General features: G+C 44.3%; 1 protein-coding gene across 1 annotated transcript in view; it reads left to right on the forward strand.

Moving 5' to 3' along the window:
* Positions 1-13,986, forward strand: part of LOC115477645 (sodium-coupled monocarboxylate transporter 1-like) — a 72,738-nt gene extending 58,752 nt beyond the window's left edge. The window contains 5 exon segments of the mRNA XM_030214659.1: positions 1,479-1,565; positions 7,403-7,614; positions 9,598-9,701; positions 11,342-11,433; positions 13,101-13,986. Of these exon segments, the coding sequence (XP_030070519.1) occupies positions 1,479-1,565; positions 7,403-7,614; positions 9,598-9,701; positions 11,342-11,433; positions 13,101-13,232 (627 nt within the window). The 3' untranslated portion in view covers positions 13,233-13,986.
* Positions 13,987-20,937: the final 6,951 nt, after the last annotated feature.

Here is a 20,937-nt window from a genome sequence, read left to right on the forward strand (position 1 = left end):
TGTACCTGGGGCAATGGAGAGTTAAGTGACTTGTCCAGGATCATAAGGAGCTGTAGTGGGAATTGGACCCAGTTCCCCAGCCATTTGCACTAACCATTAGGCTACTCTTCCACTGTCTGACAGGGGGGTGTGTACACAATACACGCACCTTGAATGGATATGCTACTCCAGGGAGGCTATTATTACTTGGCACCTCTAGTGAGGTGTGCTGATACCAATCACTGAGCACCAATTCTATATCATCTGTATGCCAAGATGCTATTATGGAATATGAGTATAAACCCAACCTTTTATACCAGCTATATGGTAGGTGTAAATTGGCGTGTCTAAGTGCACCATGCAAAGTGTGTAACTTACAGTATTCTATAACTTAATGTGTATAAATTGGAGACACATCCATAGCCTGCCCATGTCCCACTCATATATACGCCCCACTTGAAGTTACACACTATCCCACTGATTTTATAAAAGTCGACAAAGATTGCGTGAGCACATTTAGGCATGCCCCCAATTTGTGCATACAATTTAATTGAATATCAAGCCAATTAGTGCCAATAATTGGCTTTTCACAAGTAATTATTTGTACTGATTAGATTTAATTGGGACCAATGCACGTAAAGTTACATTTATGCATGATCCAAAAAAGGGGGGCACTGAAATGGGAGGGCCATAGGCATTTTAGGGTGGAACAGGGGCATGGCTTCAAGTTACATATGTAATTACAGAATAATGGTGCTCTGCGCGTAAATTTAGCTGTTGGCATTTGCACCATGTTTTTGTTGGTGCAATTGGCAAAATGCCAAAATTTATGAGCAACTCTTTGCTTAAGTGTGTATTCTATAAACCATGTCAAGCTTTCGGCATGGCTTATAGAACACTGTTTACGCAGGTATGTTTCGGCACTGAGGGCCCCTTTTAGAAAGCATGCGCCAAATCAGCACTACCGCCCAGCTGGCGCGTTAGCCGGGCTGTAATTCCAAATTTAGCACATGCCGAATCCCGCAGTAGAAAATAATTTTCTATTTTCTACTGTGGGCCACTTACCTGGCGGTAAACAGCAGTTGGCGCATGCTGCATGCTTACCGCGCGGGTAGCGTGTGAGACCTTGCTACTAGGTCAGCGGATACTGGTACTGTCTCGGGCCAAAAATGGATGCATTCTGATTTCAAATTTAGCGCACATCCATTTTCTAGTCCCTTAAAAAAGGCCCCTTTTTCTAGACGTGGTAAAAAAAACGGCCCAGCGCGCACCCAAAATACGTGCTCACACTACCACAGGCCACTTTTTACCGTGGTTTAGTAAAAGGACCCCTAATATTTTTAGGCACCATATCTAGAATCTAGTCCTATAGCACTTAGGCACAGAATGATGTCATCTGCTTTTTCCACATATCAGTGTCTTTTTGTTCTCTTGTAAACCATAGATTAATTCTGAAAGAATCAGTTATTATATCATCTGTAATGCTCTTCCATTGGCAGGCAGCTCTCTCCATTTTTGGCATGATTGGGGGCCCTCTCCTGGGACTGTTTTCTCTGGGCATCTTATTTCGTGTTGCAAATCCAACAGTAAGTAAATTCATTAAGAACACAGATAACAAAGCTTTTGTAAAATTGAATCTTGCTCCTATTAATTTTTATTTTATTTTATCATCATTATTATTATCCAATTTTACTAAATCAAATAATAAGCTTTTGGTTGGTGAAATATATAGTACATAAAATATATATCACTTTAACCTGAGACGTCAAATGCTTTCTTTTTAGTGATTATCTCAATGATCAACTACCAAATGTATTGTTCAGTATCCATAGCAATTCACGTTGCATCCAAAGAATTATTTTGTAAGGAATTGTGAGACTAATTTATTTATTTTATTTATTCATACTTGTATCCCATAATTATCCAAAAAAGAGTTTTGGTTCAATGTGGCTTACATTGAGCAGTTAGTTGTTAGAGATTACATTTACATTACATTTACAAGGTTGTATGATGCTGTGTTTTACAGTGGTTGGCAAAATAGCTATTACTGTGAATGGAATAGTCATTGGGTTTCTTGAGAAGATATGTCTTAGTTCATTTCTTGAATAAAAAGATGCATTACAGCTAGAGGCTGTGTTTCGTACTGTTGTTCCAGACTGATTAGTGCATGTTTTACTCATAGAATGTCCTGAAGAGGTACTGTAGGTCTTTAGGTCTGTTCTGAAGTAGTTTGTGATGCTTCTTATGACTATGGGAATTGAGTTCCATCATTTTGAGCCCAGGTAGCTAAATCCCACCGTGTAGGTCGACTTGTATAGTACATTTTTGCAGTTGGTCAGGTGATATTAATAGGCAGTGTGTTTTTTCTAGCAAAAAAGGTGTCGGTACTCAAATGCTAAGCCACCCTTCAGGGGTGAGGTGATCACTAAGGGACCCACCCCACAATAGCCAGGCCCCCTGCAACCAGTCACAGAATCTATGACAAGACAGTAGAACCTGAGCTCTTTCATTAAAACTTGGGTTCCATTGATCAATTTTAGCAGACAATGAAAAAGGTGCCGGTACTCAGTACCCCCAAGTACCCCCTCAAAAAAAGCCCTGGTAATAGGTAACCTCTGGTTCCTGGGTTTGCATTTCTTGGTGATAGTTTGATCATGTCTAGCATGTAGTCTGGTGACATGCCAAATAGTATTTTGAAGATGATTGTGCTGGCTTTGAAAAATAGTCTGGCCTTGATCGGGAGCCAATGTAGCATTATGAGTAGTGGGGCTGCACTACCATATTTTGACATTTTGAGTATCAATCTTGCTGCTGCATTTTGGATGGTCTGCAGCGATCATAGTAGGTTTTCTTTGCAGCCTACATATGCTGCATTACATGTATGTTTTAGTGGGATATTGGGATTTCTCTAGGCCTCATGCATCATAGCGCCCTGAAAACATACTGATATTCAATTGTAAAGTATGCTGTAACTGGTCATGCATTATTGCATAGTTATATAATAACTGCTCAAACAATGATGAACTATTCCACAAAAATTTGTCCAACTAAATATAAAAAAAAATAGTGGAAACATACATACATCCAACTGAAATTATATATTCAGTGAAACTGAGTATTTTCTTCAAAAAAATCTTTATGGTTTTCCAATTTTTTTTGCATTATAAAGGAGGAAAAAAGCTTCACAAGTCAAAGGTAATCGCCATAGGCTGGGTACTACTGGTGTGACCCACTTTTATTTCAAAAGCCAAGGCACCTAATGACTAAGACCAATCATCAGCTAAAAACCTCCAAAATGTTCAGTTTTAATTCAAATCTTCCACTTTATGTGCAAGTCCCTCTTCCCATGAGGTTTAAATAAACCATCCAATGGTATCATCAACTACACAGAGCCGATGAAAATCTCCTCTTTGCCACAATCGTTTTTAAAAATATACTTATCCACTATTCAAAACATTTTCTGCCATTCAACTGTTAACCACACAGTGTGTTTTTAAGAAGCACTTAACTTGAGCTTCAGTTCCTTACAATCCCGAAGCTGTTCACTAGAATTTCAGCTCCTCACAATCCCTTTCAACACCTTTTTTTTAAAGAAAGTACTCAGTGTCACTGGATATATAATTTCAATTGGATGTATGTAGTTATATGATAGCCAGAATAATCGCTTCTCTGATTGGCTACCAAGGATCCACTCCCTGAGCATGACAGTATGAATTTGATCTAACCACTGGAAGAACTTGTTAACATAAGAATAGCCATACTGGGTCAGTCCAGTGATCCATCTAACCCAGTATCCTGCTTCTAGCAGTGACCAATCCAGGTCACAAGTACCTGGCAGAAACCCAGTTATTAGCAACATTTCGTGCTACCAATTCCAGGGCAAACAGTGGCTTCCCTTATGTCCATCTCAATAACAGACTATGGACTTTTCCTCCAGGAACTTGTCTAAACCTTTTTAAAACCCAGATACGCTAACTGCTGTTACCACATTCTCTGGCAACAAGTTCCAGAGATTAACTATTCTTTGAGTGAAAAAAATATTTCCTTCTATTTGTTTTAAAATTATTTCCATGTAATTTCATTGAGTGTCTCCTAGTCTTTATACTTTTTGAAAGAATGAAAAATAATTAGAGTGACGGGAAGGGAGCAGGAAGCTTTATCAAAGGCCATAACATTAGAAGAGATAGAAGAAGCAATAGCAGATTTGCCAAACAACAAATCCCCTGGGCCGGATGGCTTCCCTTCTAGATTTTATAAAAGATTTGCAAAAATACTAGCCCCTGTACTACTGAAAGCTATTGCCGCCTTTGAGGAGGCACAAGAGTTGCCATACTCATGGAGGATGGCTGAAGTGGCCATACTCCTAAAGCCAGGTAAAGATCCGTTACAGTGTGGCTCCTACCGGCCAATATCTCTCCTGAACACGGACTATAAGATTTTTACTAAAATAATGGCACGCCGCCTACAGGAGGTAATGCCACGATTGGTACATGAAGACCAGGCTGGCTTCATTAGGGGACGCCAAACACATGACAATACTCGGACACTGTTACACATCATACAACAAATACAGGATGAAAAAACACCAACAATAATATTCTCGGTCGATGCTGAAAAGGCATTTGATCGTGTAGATTGGGAGTTTCTCTTTACAGTAATACGTCAGATAGGTATAGAGGGACGATTTATGACATGGCTGCGCCTATTATACACGAAACCGATGGCGGTATTAAAGATAAATGGGACACATACTAACATATTAGAGTTGCACAGAGGCACAAGGCAAGGATGTGCAATTTCACCATTATTATTTGCATTATCAATCGAACCCCTAGCTAGGATAATACGGGCACACAAAGATATAAGGGGAGTAGTACGGGGGCAAAGGGAGCATAAAATAATGCTTTTTGCCGATGACGTTCTCCTGACATTAACTCATCCATCACAATCAATACAAGAGACAATGAAGGTGATGACAAACTATGGAAGGGTCTCAGGATTTAAAATTAACATAAATAAATCAGAAATATTAAATCTCACAACGCCACCTAGGGAAGTACAAGAGATAACAGATAAGTTTCCGTTCACATGGGCAACTAAGTCAATTCGCTATCTAGGGATACAGATTACCCCGGAAATAGGGGGACTATATCAAGCAAATTATCCCAAAAAAGTCAAAGAACTGTTTGAGGAAGTGGATAGATGGGAAGGACTTACTATATCATGGCTGGGAAGAATCCATGCTATAAAAATGATACTCTTACCAAAGATATTATACTTGTTCATGGCCATCCCGATACCTATCCCACAAAAGTTCTTCCAACAACTAAATAGGAAAATGTTTGCCTACATCTGGAGGAAGCGACCCCCCCAGGGTAAATAGGGATATGATGTTTCAGCTGCCCGTGGAGGTGGGAATGGGAGTACCAAATTTCCATTTATATTATCAGGCAGCCCAACTAAGAATATTAGCGGAATGGACTCCTAGAAACAATAAAAAATGGCTACACTGGGAACGTTCATGGTTGAGTACCCGCTATATAGGAGATATACTATGGAGGGAGGGGACTGAACTTATGTCTCTAACTAAAAGGGTACCAGTGGGGATTGGTCTCTTACTGGAGACATGGTTACGGATATGACGAAAGATGTTTCCGGAGAGGAGATATTTTTTACAAATGGCTATATGTGGGGCTCCGGGGTTTCCACTAGGAGAATCAGACAATGTATATAAAAATTGGGCCCGTAAGAGACTATATATGTTAGGCCAGGTATGGAATAATGGAGAAATCAAAAATTTTGAAGAATTAAAAGAGGAATATGAGTTGGAAGAACGGGACATGGCATATTATCATAGCCTGCGGAATTACATAAAAAGACGGGCAGGGGAAGAACTGGAACTTACGGAAACAGCGCTAGAAAGGGCAATTAAGGGAGGAGGGGGCAAAGGGGGAGTGTCAAGATTATATAAGGCACTATTAAAAATGTCCAACCCTCAAGATCATTATATTAGTCGATGGGAGGGGGCCTTACAACAAACCTTTACAAGAGAATGCTGGATGAGGGGACTTAGATATTTATTGAAGACCTCTATCACTCAGTCAGTGGCTGAGAATGGTTATAAAATATGGTACTGGTGGTACTATACACCAGATAGACTACAAAAAATATACCATAAGATATCACCGAACTGCTGGAGGGAATGCGGTAATAGAGGTACATTTATGCATGTATGGTGGGAATGTCCCAAGATGCAGGCATTTTGGACCCAGATTCGAGCAATGGTATACCAAGTTACAAAGATAGAATATCCAAATCGGGCGGAATATTGTCTTTTACACTTCCGACCGGGAAAATGTAAGATACACCAACATAAAATGGCTAGCCAGATTTTTGCAGCAGCCAAAATGACAGTGGCAAGGGCATGGAAACAGATAGAGGTGCCACATATTCAAGCAGTAAAGCATAAACTTGATTATCTACATCAGATGGCGAAACTGACCGCATTGAGAAAAGGCCAATTACATAGGTTTCAACAAATTTGGCAACCTTATGAACAGATGAGAGAAACATGTAAATCACCACATTAAGAAAGGGGGGGGGGGAGGAATGGGGGAAGGATTGTTAAGAGTTTATTTGCAAATATTGTTATAGAAGAAGAGATAAATATGTTACACATATGTTGAATGTTGCAAATATGTGGAGATGTACTTATTATGTTAAAATATAATAAAGAAATTAAAATAAAAAAAAAAAGAATGAAAAATAGATTCATTTTTACCCATTCTACACCATTCAGGAATTGTAGATCTCAATCATATCTCCCCTCATAGCCATCTCTTTTCCAAGCTGAAGACCCCTAACTTCTTTAGCCTGTCCTCATATGAGAGGAGTTCCATCCCCTTTATCATACTGGGTTAATTTTCATAATAATGATATTCTACATAGCTACTTTTTGGTTGAAGGCATTTGAATTGTGGCTTCATGGTGCATTTGTGGCATGTAGAAGTTCACCAACAGCTTATACCCACCTGTGCATAACTAGAGTATTGAGTTTATAGATGTCATATGCCTGGTTTATGCACATCAGTGCTATGCAATGAATTGTATATATCAAGCATTTGCATTCAAGGTTATGGGAGCTTTCAAAAGATGATCTTTAATGTATCAAAAAATGAAAACATTTTCATTTTCCGGAAATTAAATTACTTAAATTAGCCTTCCATGTATAACAAAAGTATTAATTATTGGGTATGATATGGTTTCTTTTCAATGTTTTCATGATGGAGATGTTTGAACAACTTTCAGAAACATCATAGTATCAAAACAAGAGCAATACATCTGCTGTTTGGTTTCCTGACCCCAAGACGTTTATTGTAAGCATTTTAAAAATGTTAATATATTAAACTATTTTTGTTCATAGGGTGCAATTGTGGGTCTCATTGCTGGATTTGTTATTTCCTTGTGGGTTGGAATTGGCGCTCAGATTTATCCCCCTCCTGCTAACAGAACTTTACCATTAAGCCTTAGCACTGAAGGCTGCAATTTCACTAGTGCATCCTTGGAGGCCAACTGGACATCAACAATTGCAGTACCCACCATGTCCACCATGGAGCAAACGCAAGTCAGTGGAAGGTAAGTAAAAAAGTGTATTGAACTGAAAACCTGTTTCACCTTTGCTTGAACATTTTCGTAGCAAATTAATGGAGTATATAAAAAAATGTAAGACATTCACATAGGTTAAGTGATTTAAATGTGTAAATTGACTGAAAATTATGGTTTCTCAATACTGCGAAAGGTGTGCATGAAATTCACACCTTCCATTGTTATGCTGTAAGCAGGGGCATATCTGAGGTTCGGCGGTAGGGGGGGCAGGGGCTAGAGTGAGGGGGCACATTATAGCCCCCCCCCCCCCGGCCGCCTCTGCCGCCCCCCCTACCGCCGTCAACCCTCCCCCCTACTGCCGTTAACCCTCCCTCCCCCGCCTACCGCCGTCACCTACCCCCGAGGTCCGCTTCCTCCTGCCGGCTTTTTAAAATATTGCTTCAGCTGGCGGGGGACCCCAACCCCCCGCCAGCCCAGCCGCGGTCTTCTTTAACTTCTTCATCCTCGTCGTGCTGAAAACTGCATGCATCCTTAGTTCCAGTTGGACGGAGTCTGACGTCGCAGCATGTTGTAACGTCAACGTGCTGCGACGTCAGACTCCGTCCAACTGGAACTAAGGATGCATGCAGCTTTCAGCACGACGAGGATGAAGAAGTTAAAGAAGACTGCGGCTGGGCTGGCGGGGGGATGGGGTCCCCCGCCAGCTGAAGCAATATTTTAAAAAGCCTGCAGGAGGAAGCGGACCTCGGGGGTAGGTGACGGCGGTAGGGGGGTCTGGGGCGAAATCTGTGGGGGCCCAGGCCCCTGTGGCCCCACGCAGATATGCCCCTGGCTGTAAGTAGTCATGCCTACATATCATCATTCCATTCCATTCCAGCATTTGTATCCCGCCTATATCCATAGGAATCAAAGCGGGTCACAGTACTGAAAGACAGCATTATAAGAGAAAAGAAAACCCTATGTCTTAGGGTTTTTTTTTCTCTTATAATGGCTTACGGTTCTGAAAGAATACTGACAGAGAGTAACACAATCTGAGGCAGGCGTGAAAGAGAAACAAAGCAAAGACTTGGAGAAAATAGAGGGAAGAGACTGACAGAAAGAAAGCAGACAAAACAAGTGGAAGTATATTAGGGAAGCAGACTATAAATGAGTATAGTCTATGCCAAACTAATGGGGAATGGTAGTGTGTGAAACTAGCAGAAAGGGAAACAAAAGAGCCATAAGACAGGGGCGGACTGACCATTCAGGCATCCGGGCAGTGCCTGAGGGCCCAAAGGCTCTGTCCGGATGCCCGCCACACACTACAGCTCTCCCCGGTCCTACCTTTAAAGGCCACGCCGCTGGTGATCTAGTTGTTTCTGTGGGAGGGAACATGTTCTTTCCTGCTCATTGTGCTCCTGCTAGTCCCCCTGCCCAGCACCGCTGTACTTTAAAAATGGTGGCCGAGACTCCCTGTGGAAGTCTTGCGAGACTGTCGAGACCTGCAAGACTACCGCGGGAAGTTTCGCTCGCCATTTGGGGGAATAGTGGCAGAGCAGCGGGCAAGAAAGAACATGTCCCCCCCCCCCTGCAAAGACCACTAGACCACCAGGGGTAGGACCGGGGCAGCAGGGGTGTCGGCTGCAGCAGTAGGGGGTGTGTCAGGCAGCGACTGGGTGGGGGGCCCAGACCACCTTCAGTTCACCCCTGCTGTAAGGTTTTCCATCGAGGATATATAAAGAAAAAGAGCTAGGTGCTATAGTACGAAGGGCACCAGCTGACAAAAGGAATAAAGGAGCTGGCAAAGGGCTCTGATAGAGTAGTCAGGGTAAGAGGGAAGTGAAGAAACCAAGTAGAACAGTTGGTAGAGGCCTAGAAACAGGAAGACATGGTACAGAAAGTGCTCTTGAAGTTTGCAGTGATGGTTTGGAAAATAAGGATAGTGAAGAGATTGTGGAATTTGGGTAGGACGAGGTCATTCGATAGTCTACACTGAGAACTTACCTTTCCTGGCTTTTTTCTTTCATTTTTCAGACCTGTTATTGCTGATTATTGGTATTCCTTGTCCTACCTGTACTTGAGCTCACTCGCGACCTTGGTGGTTATAGTTGTGGGCTTAATTGTCAGCCTCATAACAGGTACGTATGGAATGCATTCTGGAACCACTAAAAGGGCTAGATTTACTAAAGAATACTAGTGAGCACTCACACAATGAACACACAGTGGCGTAGGAAGGGGGGGCGGGAGGGGCGGTCCGCCCTGGGAGCACGCGCTCGGGGGGGGGGGGGGGGTGCCGGCCCCGCTGGTTCCCTGCTCCTTCTGCCCCGGAACAGGTTACTTCCTGTTCCGGGGCAGAGAGAGCAGGGAACCGGCGGGGCTGACGCAGCTCCGAGTGACGTGCACTCGGGGCGGATCGGCCCTTCCGCAGGTAAGAATGCGGTCCGGAGGGGGGGGGTTGCGCTCCGGGGGGGGGGTGCAGCGGCGACCTGCCCCGGGTGCCATTAGCCCTCACTACGGCACTGTGAACACACATTATTTACCACTGGTCCCAGAATGCACAATACTGTTAATAACACACATTAACGGCATTAGCATAATTCTCACCTCCATCCATCCATGTCCAGCAAACCTCCTTTCTCCCCTGCCCTCCCCTCCCCCGATCCATGTCCACCAACCCTGCTCTCTCCCCTGCCCTCTCCCCCATGTCCAGCAGCCCTCTTGTATCCCCTGGCCTCCCCCCGTCCACAACCATCCTCTCTCCCCTGCCCTCCCCCCATATCCAGCAACCCTCCTCTTTCCCTTGGCCTCCCCCCCCCCCCGTCCACCAACCCTGTTCTCTCCCATGCCCTCCCCCCATATCCAGCAACCCTTCTCTCTCCCCTGCCCTCCCCCCATATCCAGCAACCCTCCTCTCTCCCCTACCCTCCCCCCATGTCCAGCAACCCTGCTCTCTCCCCTGCCCTACCCCCCATGTCCAGCAGCCCTCCTGTCTCCCCTGGCCTCACCCCGTCCACCTCCTCTCTCCCCTGCCCTCCCCCCATGTCCAGCTACCCTCCTCTTTCCCCTGGCCTCCCCCCCCCCCGTCCACCAACCCTGTTCTCTCCCATGCCCTCCCCCCAATATCCAGCAACCCTTCTCTCTCCCCTGCCCTCCCCCCATGTCCAGCAACCCTGCTCTCTCCCCTGCCCTCCCCCCCATGTCCAGCAGCCCTCCTGTCTCCCCTGGCCTCACCCCGTCCACCTCCTCTCTCCCCTGCCCTCCCCCCATGTCCAGCTACCCTCCTCGCCGCCGCTCCCTCCCCCCTCCGTGCCGGGCCCCCTGCACTGACATGAGAGCATCTCTCACCTCCGTGTGAAAGCGCTGCAGGCAGCCATAGATTATCATTGGAAAAGCAGAAAAAAATCTTCGGATTTCACATTCAGAAGGGCTACATGATTGTTTTGAGCTGCTTTTTGGTACACAAAAGTTTGAAGAAGAGGTCTTACACAGCCCCCCATGAACATCTGGTTATTGTTCCTTCTGTAGAAAGTGGGACACTGTAAAATTACAACTGGGCAGGAAGGGGAGGAAATTAGCATGGACCAAGGATGCGTCAATATAGCAATATTAAAAATACTAAATTAGAGAAGAACAGTATTGGTTATGCCAGGTTGGTGCAGAGGCAAATTCAGAAACACATGTATCTCAGTCCAAAAGCTGTTAGGTACATAAGCAATGGATTGGTATTTTATGGATCTAGGGATAGCTGAATAAAGTTTATCCTGTGGGTATTTTGCAGGAGGAGCAAAGCAAAAGATCAACCCTGACTTCCTCCTGAACAAACAAGATATGACCCTCTGCGACTGCTTGCCGCGCTATGAAAAGGAGAAAGTAAGTACAGTTAGTCTACATTGTATGTGGCTTATTTGCTTAAAACGGAATCTCAGTCCAATGTATGAAGTACATTTAGAACGAATAGAAGTGAATCGATTTTTTTACTCATTCCAAAAGTACAAAGACTAGGGGACACTCAAGGAAGTTACATGGAAATACTTTTAAAACAAATAGGAGGAAATATTTTTTCACTCAACGAATAGTTACGCTCTGGAACTCTTTGCTAGGGAATGTAGTAAGAGTGGTTAGCGTACCTGGGTTTAAAAAAGGTTTGGGCAAGTTCTTGGAAGAAAGGTCCATAGTCTGCAACTGAGACAGACATGGGGAAGCTACTGTTTGCCCTGGGATTGGTAGCATGGAATGTTGCTACTCTTTGAGATTCTGCGTGGAATCTTGTTACTCTTTAGGATTCCAGAATCTTTCTATTCTTTGAGGTTCTATATGGAATGTTGCTACTATTTGGGTTTCTGCCAGGTACTTGTGACCTGGATTGGCCACTGTTGGAAGCATGATACTGGGATAGATGGACCATTGGTCTGACCCAGTACATTCTTATGTTCTTATGTGATATGTGCATGCACATTAGCACTTTATCCGGTTCCCCAATGGTAACATTAATGTCTATGCTTGCTTACCACAGCTTAAAATTGCATACTGAGGGATGTGTTAATTTTCTAATCGGCCCGCGCAAAAAAAAAAAAAAAATTTATTGGAGGGGGCATGTTAGGTCTACGGGAGTTAACTGGGAAGGTGCCATCCTATTGCGGATATTCTGAAACCTGACTGGCTGTGGGTTCGAAAGGACAGTTTGAGAAGCCCTGATATATACGGTATTTGCAGCATTAGGGTTACAGATTGGGGATGTGCTTTCATTGGAAATTTTGCTTTGTTTTAAAAAACCTATCCTGCTCATGCTACAAATCAAAGAATAAAAATGTCTCATTTTTCTATATCTTGAACCATTCTGGGTAGAAATGAGAATGGGACAGTTGCTCGTCACTCCTTCCCTTCTGGTGCTCTGATCCAAAATGGAGCAGGCCAATTAATGGTTTGGGCTATTTTACAGCTGAATTCCAAAATAGCGGCAACCATGGGTCAGCCAATGCCATTTGGAGTTTTAGCACCAATGAGGCAGGAGCACCTGTGGATTTTGCCTGTCTCCTTTTTGCCCCAGCATGGGATAATATATAGGGGAAGCAGGCAGTGTGGGAGTTGGAGGGACTTTTTTAAAATGCAGTTTTTGGCTTTAGTTTGTGCTCCTAATTACACACACTAAAATGTTTTAGTGTGCAGTACAGTAAAACAGTGTTCACTAAAATTAAACAAAACAAAATGTATGCAAAATATATTAAACGAAGGAAGCAAAACAAAACTTCTATCAAGAAGTCCAGCTGAAAGTTGTGCACTGAATTTTCAGTTCAATTTATGCAGTTAACTACAAAAATAACTGTATAAATCATTTCAAATATTATCTACCTCATTTACTGTGCCATGTGAAGTATTCTGTTAATCACGGTTGGGGGCAGTCTATGGGGGATGCAAAGAGTCACGGGACCATGTGCAGAGATAAAGCTGTCAGTTGGGATAAGTCAGTAGTGGCTGAAAAACAGACATTGTGAAAAACATAGTTGCTCAATGATATATATATATATTTTTTTTTTCAGGTTGACAACGTTGAAGTCTTAAATTGGAAACCTCACCCAGATGTAGATGAAGGAATTGATAATCCAGCTTTTAACCAAGTGGAAACAACGTTCCCAGAAAAAAAATATCAACCCAATGATGTTCATACATGAATATCTTCTGTATGATTGGACTAGACTATATCACGATGGGAGCTCCTCTATCTGTTTTGTATAAGCTGCACTTCAGTACAGCTAACTTGAAGTTGGCCATGTTGAAATCCTTCCCCAAGGGCATATAGTTCTATGACATCATTCTATATGTTCTTAGAGAAAAAAAATATATTCTGTTCCTTTAGGATTTTTGAATTTCTTTCACGTATTGAACTTCTGACTCAGGGAACTTCTTTCTGTTGGAGTATAAATTCTCCTCAATGTCAATATACCAGGAGGAACTGAGGGAGGGAATCTACACATTTCTGGCAATTTTCAAGCACTAAATTATGAAGAGATTAACATTTTAATGGAAGACATGTTTGTACAAAGTTTTATATTTTACTACTAAATATATTTGCGGAAATAGTTCACCCTATCAATCTTTTCCGTGGACTAGTTTGAAGAAATTTTTAAGAAAATATAAAGTTAATGTCATTTTGGGAATTTTGCGAGCTCATCTCTGATTGTCCTTCCTACCACTGAATGATCATGTCTGATGACTTACAGGATGAGAAGACAATAGCTCAAAAGAAGGACCTGAAGACAGCCTACTGTTATTCACAAACTCAATGAAGCATTTTTATTTTTTACTGTATTTCTCAAGGCACTTTCTTTCAGGTGAATTGTATCAAACATTAGATAATTAGTAAACTGCAAAAGTATATTTTGTAAACAGTATGTTTTTATTGTAACTTGCCATATTTAATATGAGAAAGATATATATATATATATATATATATATATATATATATATATATATATATATATATATATATAAATTATTTAAAGAAAGAGATCCAGGGCCCAGTGATTGTCGAGGGGACCACAACATGGCTGCCACATTAGTGGGCCATATACCTGTCCAGTCTGAAATAGTAGGCTATCTGCATGTGTCCCCAGCCCCTACCCTGCTGGCATCATCCTATTCTTTTGTTCAGGTGGGATAGGCCAGGTATGGAGGACCAGTCCTGGAGATGGGCTCTACCTACCAGCAGAATGGATAGTGGTGGATGGTTCAGGATGGGAAAAGAGAGTTCAATGGCCAGTATCCGATTTAGGTAAATCACTCAATCTCCTTCCAATATCTTCTCTGTACTAGGCTTACCACCCTACTAGTTATAGAATTCTACAAGATGGGAGGGGGGGGGGGGGTGACTTGTAGGTGATAAAGGCAAGGTTCTTTGTCCTAGCATAAGTAGAAGTTGACATAGCTGGAAAAAGGAGTTTTTAATAAATGAGAATGGGCATTCAAACCAAACCAATGGGTCCTTTTCCACTTCCACAGGAAGGTTGGTGGTAACAAGGAGAGGATGGGGCACAGGATCCCAGCTAATTGCTTTGGGTCAAATGGGGACTCATTTGCTGAAACTACTGAATGATGGGGAGGTCATGGCATTCTTGATCTTTGAAGAAGTAGTGATGTCTCCATGAATAAACTACTGAACACCAAATCTTAATTGGGCAATACAGCAGTGAAGACAGTTGTAAGAAGAGGTAGGAATTTGACAGTCTCTCTTCACTTAGAATCAGAAGACTGGCTTCCTCAAGTAATCTTGCAGTGCCATTGGGAACTCCTCATAGGATAAGGCTAGTATATTAGTAGGATGTTTCTAAAGGGTTTCAGCAAGGCTCGGTGCCTAATGTACTAGGACAATGTGTTCTGTGTATTGTGAAAGTTCTGTAAATCATGTCCAAGTTGTGTGTTGTATTGTTTGAATGTATTCTAAGGTTATACATTCCACTTTAAATAACATTGCTCTTTCTTTGAATCAAGTTTGTGTCTGGTGTTTTTTTGTGCAGAGGAAGAAAAGGAAGTGACGGGGGCTAGATTGTGACTGTGTGACTGGCTATATTGGGTGAAGCTACAGTGTGGTAAATTTGAAGCTACAGTGTGGTAAATTTAAAACGAATCGGAGAAAATTTTTCTTCACCCAACGTGTAATTAGACTCTGGAATTCGTTGCCGGAGAACGTGGTACGGGCGGTTAGCTTGACGGAGTTTAAAAAGGGGTTAGATAGATTCCTAAAGGACAAGTCCATAGACCGCTATTAAATGGACTTGGAAAAATTCCGCATTTTTAGGTATAACTTGTCTGGAATGTTTTTACGTTTGGGGAGCGTGCCAGGTGCCCTTGACCTGGATTGGCCACTGTCGGTGACAGGATGCTGGGCTAGATGGACCTTTGGTCTTTCCCAGTATGGCACTACTTATGTACATATGTACTTATGTACCAAGAGCTGGGAAATAAAGAATCAATAGAAGCTACACAAGGAGCAATAATCAAAGCCTCTTGCTATGGTTATAATAACATGTCTGGGGTACAACTATTTGTGTAGTAGCACTGGTAGTAGGTTGGGGTCATCTATCAATTGGAGAAGTCCAGCCAGTGGTCCCCTAGGCCACTTCTGACCCTGCAAGGCCTTGATTCTTATTATGCTTTTTGCTTAGGGTGAACAAATAAGTACATAAATTAGAATGACACACATATGCTGCGTATTCATGAATGAATGTCCATTCTAGTCTGGATCCCTCTCAAAACTACTTATAAACTCAGGATTTGAGTAATATATATAGCATATGCAAATGAGGCAATAGAAAAAATACATTTCAATCATCTGATGCCCAGCTCAGTCCAGGCTTCTCAGAGCTCTGCCATTTTCCTCAACATATCCAGAAACAACAGGAGAAGCAGCAGTGGCCAAGAAACGAAGATCTGGTGGAAGGAGGAGCGGGAGGCAGGAGGTAAAATAGAGTGGGGAGAGAAGGAGGGGAGATGGAGAAGGGCTGGAGAAAGAGAGAAGCTGCTGGTGATAAGGATGGGGAGAAAGGGGGAGATCCTAGCTGAGATCAGAAAGAGGAAAGATATTGGAAGGAAGGGTAGGGAGCGAAACAGAAGAGACATTGAAGGATGGGGAGAAAGAGGGGGAAATGATGAATGTAAAAGGATAGAGAGAGAGACACTGGGTGGAAAGAAGGGGATAGAGAGAGAGAGACACTGGATGGAAGGATCGGGAGAGGAGGGTAGATGGATGAAAGGATGGGGAGAGAAAGAGGGAAAACAGATGGAAGGATGGGGAGAGAAAGAGGGAAAACAGATGGAAGGATGGGGAGAGAAAGAGGGAAAACAGATGGAAGGATGGGGAGAGAGATGCTGGATGGAAGGATAGGGAGAGAAAGAGGGGAGATGGATGAAAGGATGCAGAGAGAAAGGGGGGAGACTGGAAGGATGTGGGAAGAGAAGGGACACTGAACAGAAAAGGGTAGAGAGATAGAGACACTGGATAGAAGGAGGGGGAGAGAGACATTAGATGGAAGGATCAGGAGAGAGAGACATTAGATGGAAGGATCAGGAGAGAGGGTAGGTGGGTGGAAGGATGGGGAGAGAAAGAGGGAAGACGCTGGATGGAAGGGTAGGGAGAAAGAGGAGACACTGGATGGAAGGAGGCAGAAATAAAGAAAGAGGGGAGACACTGGAAGGATGGGGAGAGAAAGAGGAGTGCCGCTGGATGGAAAAGGGAAGTAGTGAAAGACTGGAGAATAAGAGGAAGGGGCACGGGGAGAACAAGGGTGAGGAAAAGATTAAAAGCCATAGGTAGATGAAGTAAATAGAAGGAAATCAAAGAATGGATAGTAAGAATTAATTAAATCTAGACAGAGAGAGAGAGGCAGAAAATATTGAAGAAAACAAAGAAAAAGGAGAGAAAAATGACAAATGGCCAGGAAACCCTGGCAAAAGAGTTAAGAGAAGATGAAGGAAAGCAGAATCAAGAGACTGGGAGCAACACAATTAGAAAAAGTAAATGGCCATACAACAAAGGTAAAGAAAATAATTATATTTTTAATTTAGGATAAAGTAATATGGAAGCTGTGTTAATAAAGTTTCAGAGACCAATACTTCCTTCCTCAGGTCAGGAGAGGATACCATAACAGCATTATACTGCCCCAAGGCAGGAGGTTTTGGCCTCTGAAAGCTAATTGAAAAGTGTGTTAGGCTATTAAATAAATTATTTTCTGAAATGGCCGTGGGTTTAGGTGTGCCAGGGGGCGAAGCCATGTAGAGTAGGTGGTGCTAATGCAAAGTGGGGCGGGGCTATGGGCGTGTACTAAAAATCTCCCTCTCAAAAATTGGGACCCCTTGGCAGCTCTGCCATAGGCTGTTCAGGGAAAATGGCTTCAGATTGCTCTCCCTCTCTCTGGTTGAAGGCTTTTTCCCCAGGGTGCATAGGGACTCCCTTCCCCCTCCCAGCTTTGCTTTGATTCTAGAGCATATTGCTTGGTAATCCAGGTAAACTGGGACTCATGAGAACTCCTTCTCCAGCCAGAAAACTGATGGGTAGACTTCCTGGGAGTCCTGACCTACTGCTTTAGCATCTTTCTCTGAGGGTAAGGCAGGTATTCCAATCTTCCTTGCATATCAACCTGTGTTTGGGGCACCGTAGAGTACTCCCTACTTTGCAAATCATCTCTCTGGTTATTACACAATGCACACATTTTTACCCATGGAGTGAAGAGATGGTACCACAAGTGGAAGAAAGGTGAGAATGGACATACACACATAGTTTTGGATAATGAAAACTATGCATATATTTTTTTTTGGAAAAGTTGCACACAGGCAGGGATGGTCTTAGGCAGGGGCAACAGGGGCGGTCACAAAGGACCCCAGGCTCCTAGGGGCCCCGCATTTCTGGCACGTCTGTCCTCCTGTCTCGGAACACCTTGCTCCGTACCTTAATGTGCATGTACATTTCAGTAGAGAGCATCAGGCAGCGGCAGCGATTTTCATATCCCTTCAGCTGCCGAACCCGTGCAGGGGCATTTTTGAACGGGGACGCACATCTCTAAGGGCGCCCAACTCTGAAGATGTTGCCTTGAAGGGGCGGGGCATTCCGTATTATCGAAACAAGATGGGGGTCAATCTTTCATTTCGATAATACGGTCGGGGACGCCCAAATCTCAACATTTAGGTCAACCTTAGAGATGGACGACCTCAGTTTTTGGAAACCGAGGAAGCCCATCTCAAAAACGACCAAATGCAAGCCCTTTGGTCGTGGGAGGAGCCAGCATTCGTAGTGCACTGGTCCCCCCGACATGCCAGGACACCAACCCGGCACCCTAGGGGGCACTGCAGTGGACTTCACAAATTGCTCCAAGGTGCATAGCTCCCTTATCTTGGGTGCTGACCCCAACCCTCCCCCCAAAACCCACTACCCACAACTGTACACCACTACCATAGCCCTAAGGGGTGAAGGGGGCACTTACATGTGGGTACAGTGGGTTTTGGGTGGGTTTTGGAGGGCTCACATTTACCACCACAAGTGTAACAGGTAGGGGAGGTGGGCCTGGATCCGCCTGCCTGAAGTGCACTGCACCCACTAAAAACTGCTCCAGGGACCTGCATACTGCTGTCAGGGAGATGGGTATGACATTTGAGGCTGGCATAGAGGCTGGAAAAATGTTTTTTAGTTTCTTTTTTTAGGGTGGGAGGGGTTGGTGACCACTGGGGGAGTAAGGGGAGGTCATCCCCGATTCCCTCCAGTGGTCATCTGGTCAGTTTGGACACCTTTTCGAGGCTTGGTCGTGAAACAAATTGGACCAAGTAAAGTCAGCCAAATGCTCATCAGGGACGCCCTTCTTTTTCCATTATCGGCCAAGGACGCCCATCCCGCTTTCGGTACACTGCCGACATGCCCCTGTGAACTTTGGTCATCCCCGCGACAGAAAGTAGTTGAGGACGCCCAAAATTGGCTTTCGATTATGCCGATTTGGGCGACCCTGAGAGAAGAACGCCCATCTCCCGATTTGTGTCAGAAGATGGGCGTTCTTCTCTTTCGATTATGCCGCTGATAGCCTCCTCGCTGCTGCATCCTGCCCCTTTTGAAGTCATTTCCTGCTTCAGCAAGGGCAGGATGCAGCAGCGAGGAAGCTCTGGGCTCGGCAGCTGACAGGATATAAAAAATCGCTGCTGCTGTCTGCCACTCTACTGAAACGTGCTGGATGCACATTAAGGTATGGGGTGAGGTGGGGTTCCAAGAGCTCTAAACCTCCTTTTAAACTCTGATAAATTATGGTCTATGGTGACGGGTGGGGGGGCCCACTGAACCGGTCTGCACAGGAACCCGCAATTGCTCAGACTGGCTCTGCTCACAGGATAAAATAAGTGCAATCTATGTGCTTATTTGTAAACTCCACTCTTAAAAGCACCCACTGAGCTGCTAGCAATATTGGTAGGTTTTGATGACTGCCCCCAAAATGAACAAAACCTGGGTTTAAGATAGGTTTGACAAAAAGAATGAAGGGTGATGTGAACAGATGTAGACAATCTGTTTGTGGCAAACAGGATAGGAGAATTAACAGTCCAGAGGTGCAGACATGAGTGGGCCCGGGTGGGCCATGGCTCCAGCACTTTGGAGTCAGGCCCACCCAGTCAACAAGAGCATCACAGGGCCTTAAGGTCTGAACTGGAAGTGGTGTCAACATCCATAATGCCTGGTGCCCACCTATGTAAATCTCAGACCCCTTCCAAAATACATGTCCTGGGCAGCCAGACATAACACCACCAGATAACAGTTTAAATAGGTTTATAGTGGTGACTAAGCCCAAAGCACACTTAGCTTTTTAGGCAGTGACACAAACTCAACAGCATTAAACAAGAATTCAAACGCAGGGGCGTAGCCAGACAACCAATTTTGGGTGGGCCTGGGCCCAAGATGGGTGGTCTCTCCTTCTCTCGCCTGCATGCCATGTGGAGGGGCATAATGGAACAGAAACGCCTATCTCCATGGGCGTTAATCTCCGAGAACGGGTCCGTGAAGGGGCGGACCAAACTGTATTTACGAAAAAAATAGACGCCCATGTTTTATTCGCCAATGTGTGAGCTGGGCGTTTTTGCTTTTCAGCGATAACGGAGAATGAAAGCGCCCAGCTCAAAAACGAATAACTCCAAGGCATTTGTTCGTGGGAGGGGCCAGGATTCGTAGTGCACTGGTCCCCCTCACATGCCAGGACACCAACCGGGCACCCTAGGGGGCACTTTTACAAAAACAAAAAAACAGGTAAAAGAGCTCCCAGGTGCATAGCACCCTTCCATTGTGTGTTGAGCCCCCCCAAATCCCCCTCAAAACCCACTGCCCACAAGTCTACACCATTACTATAGCCCTAAGGGGTGAAGGGGGGCACCTACATGTGGGTACAGTGGGTTTGGGGGGGTTGGACGACTAATAAGCATTAAGCAGCACAATTGTAACAGGTAGGGGGGATGGGCCTGGGTCCACCTGCCTGACGTCCACTGCACCCCCTAACAACTGCTCCAGGGACCTGCATACTGCTGCCTGGGAGGAGGGTATGACATTTGAGGGTGAAAATAAAAAGTTGTGAAACATCATTTTTTTGTGGTGGGAGGGGGTTAGTGACCACTGGGGGAGTCAGGGGAGGTCATCCCCGATTCCCTCTGGGGGTAATCTGGTCATTTAGGGCACTTTTTGGGGCCTTATTCGTGAAAAAACAGGGTCCAGGAAAAGTGCCCTAAATTCTAGCTACAAACGCATCCATTATCGGCGAAGGGCGCCCATCTCTGTTCGGGTGATAACCACGCCCCAGTTCCACCTTCGACACGCCTTCGACACGCCCCCGTCCACTTTGTCCGCATCCGCGACGGAGTGCAGTT

Source organism: Microcaecilia unicolor, chromosome 9 (assembly GCF_901765095.1).
Source record: "Microcaecilia unicolor chromosome 9, aMicUni1.1, whole genome shotgun sequence".
Taxonomy (NCBI): Eukaryota; Metazoa; Chordata; class Amphibia; order Gymnophiona; family Siphonopidae; genus Microcaecilia; species Microcaecilia unicolor.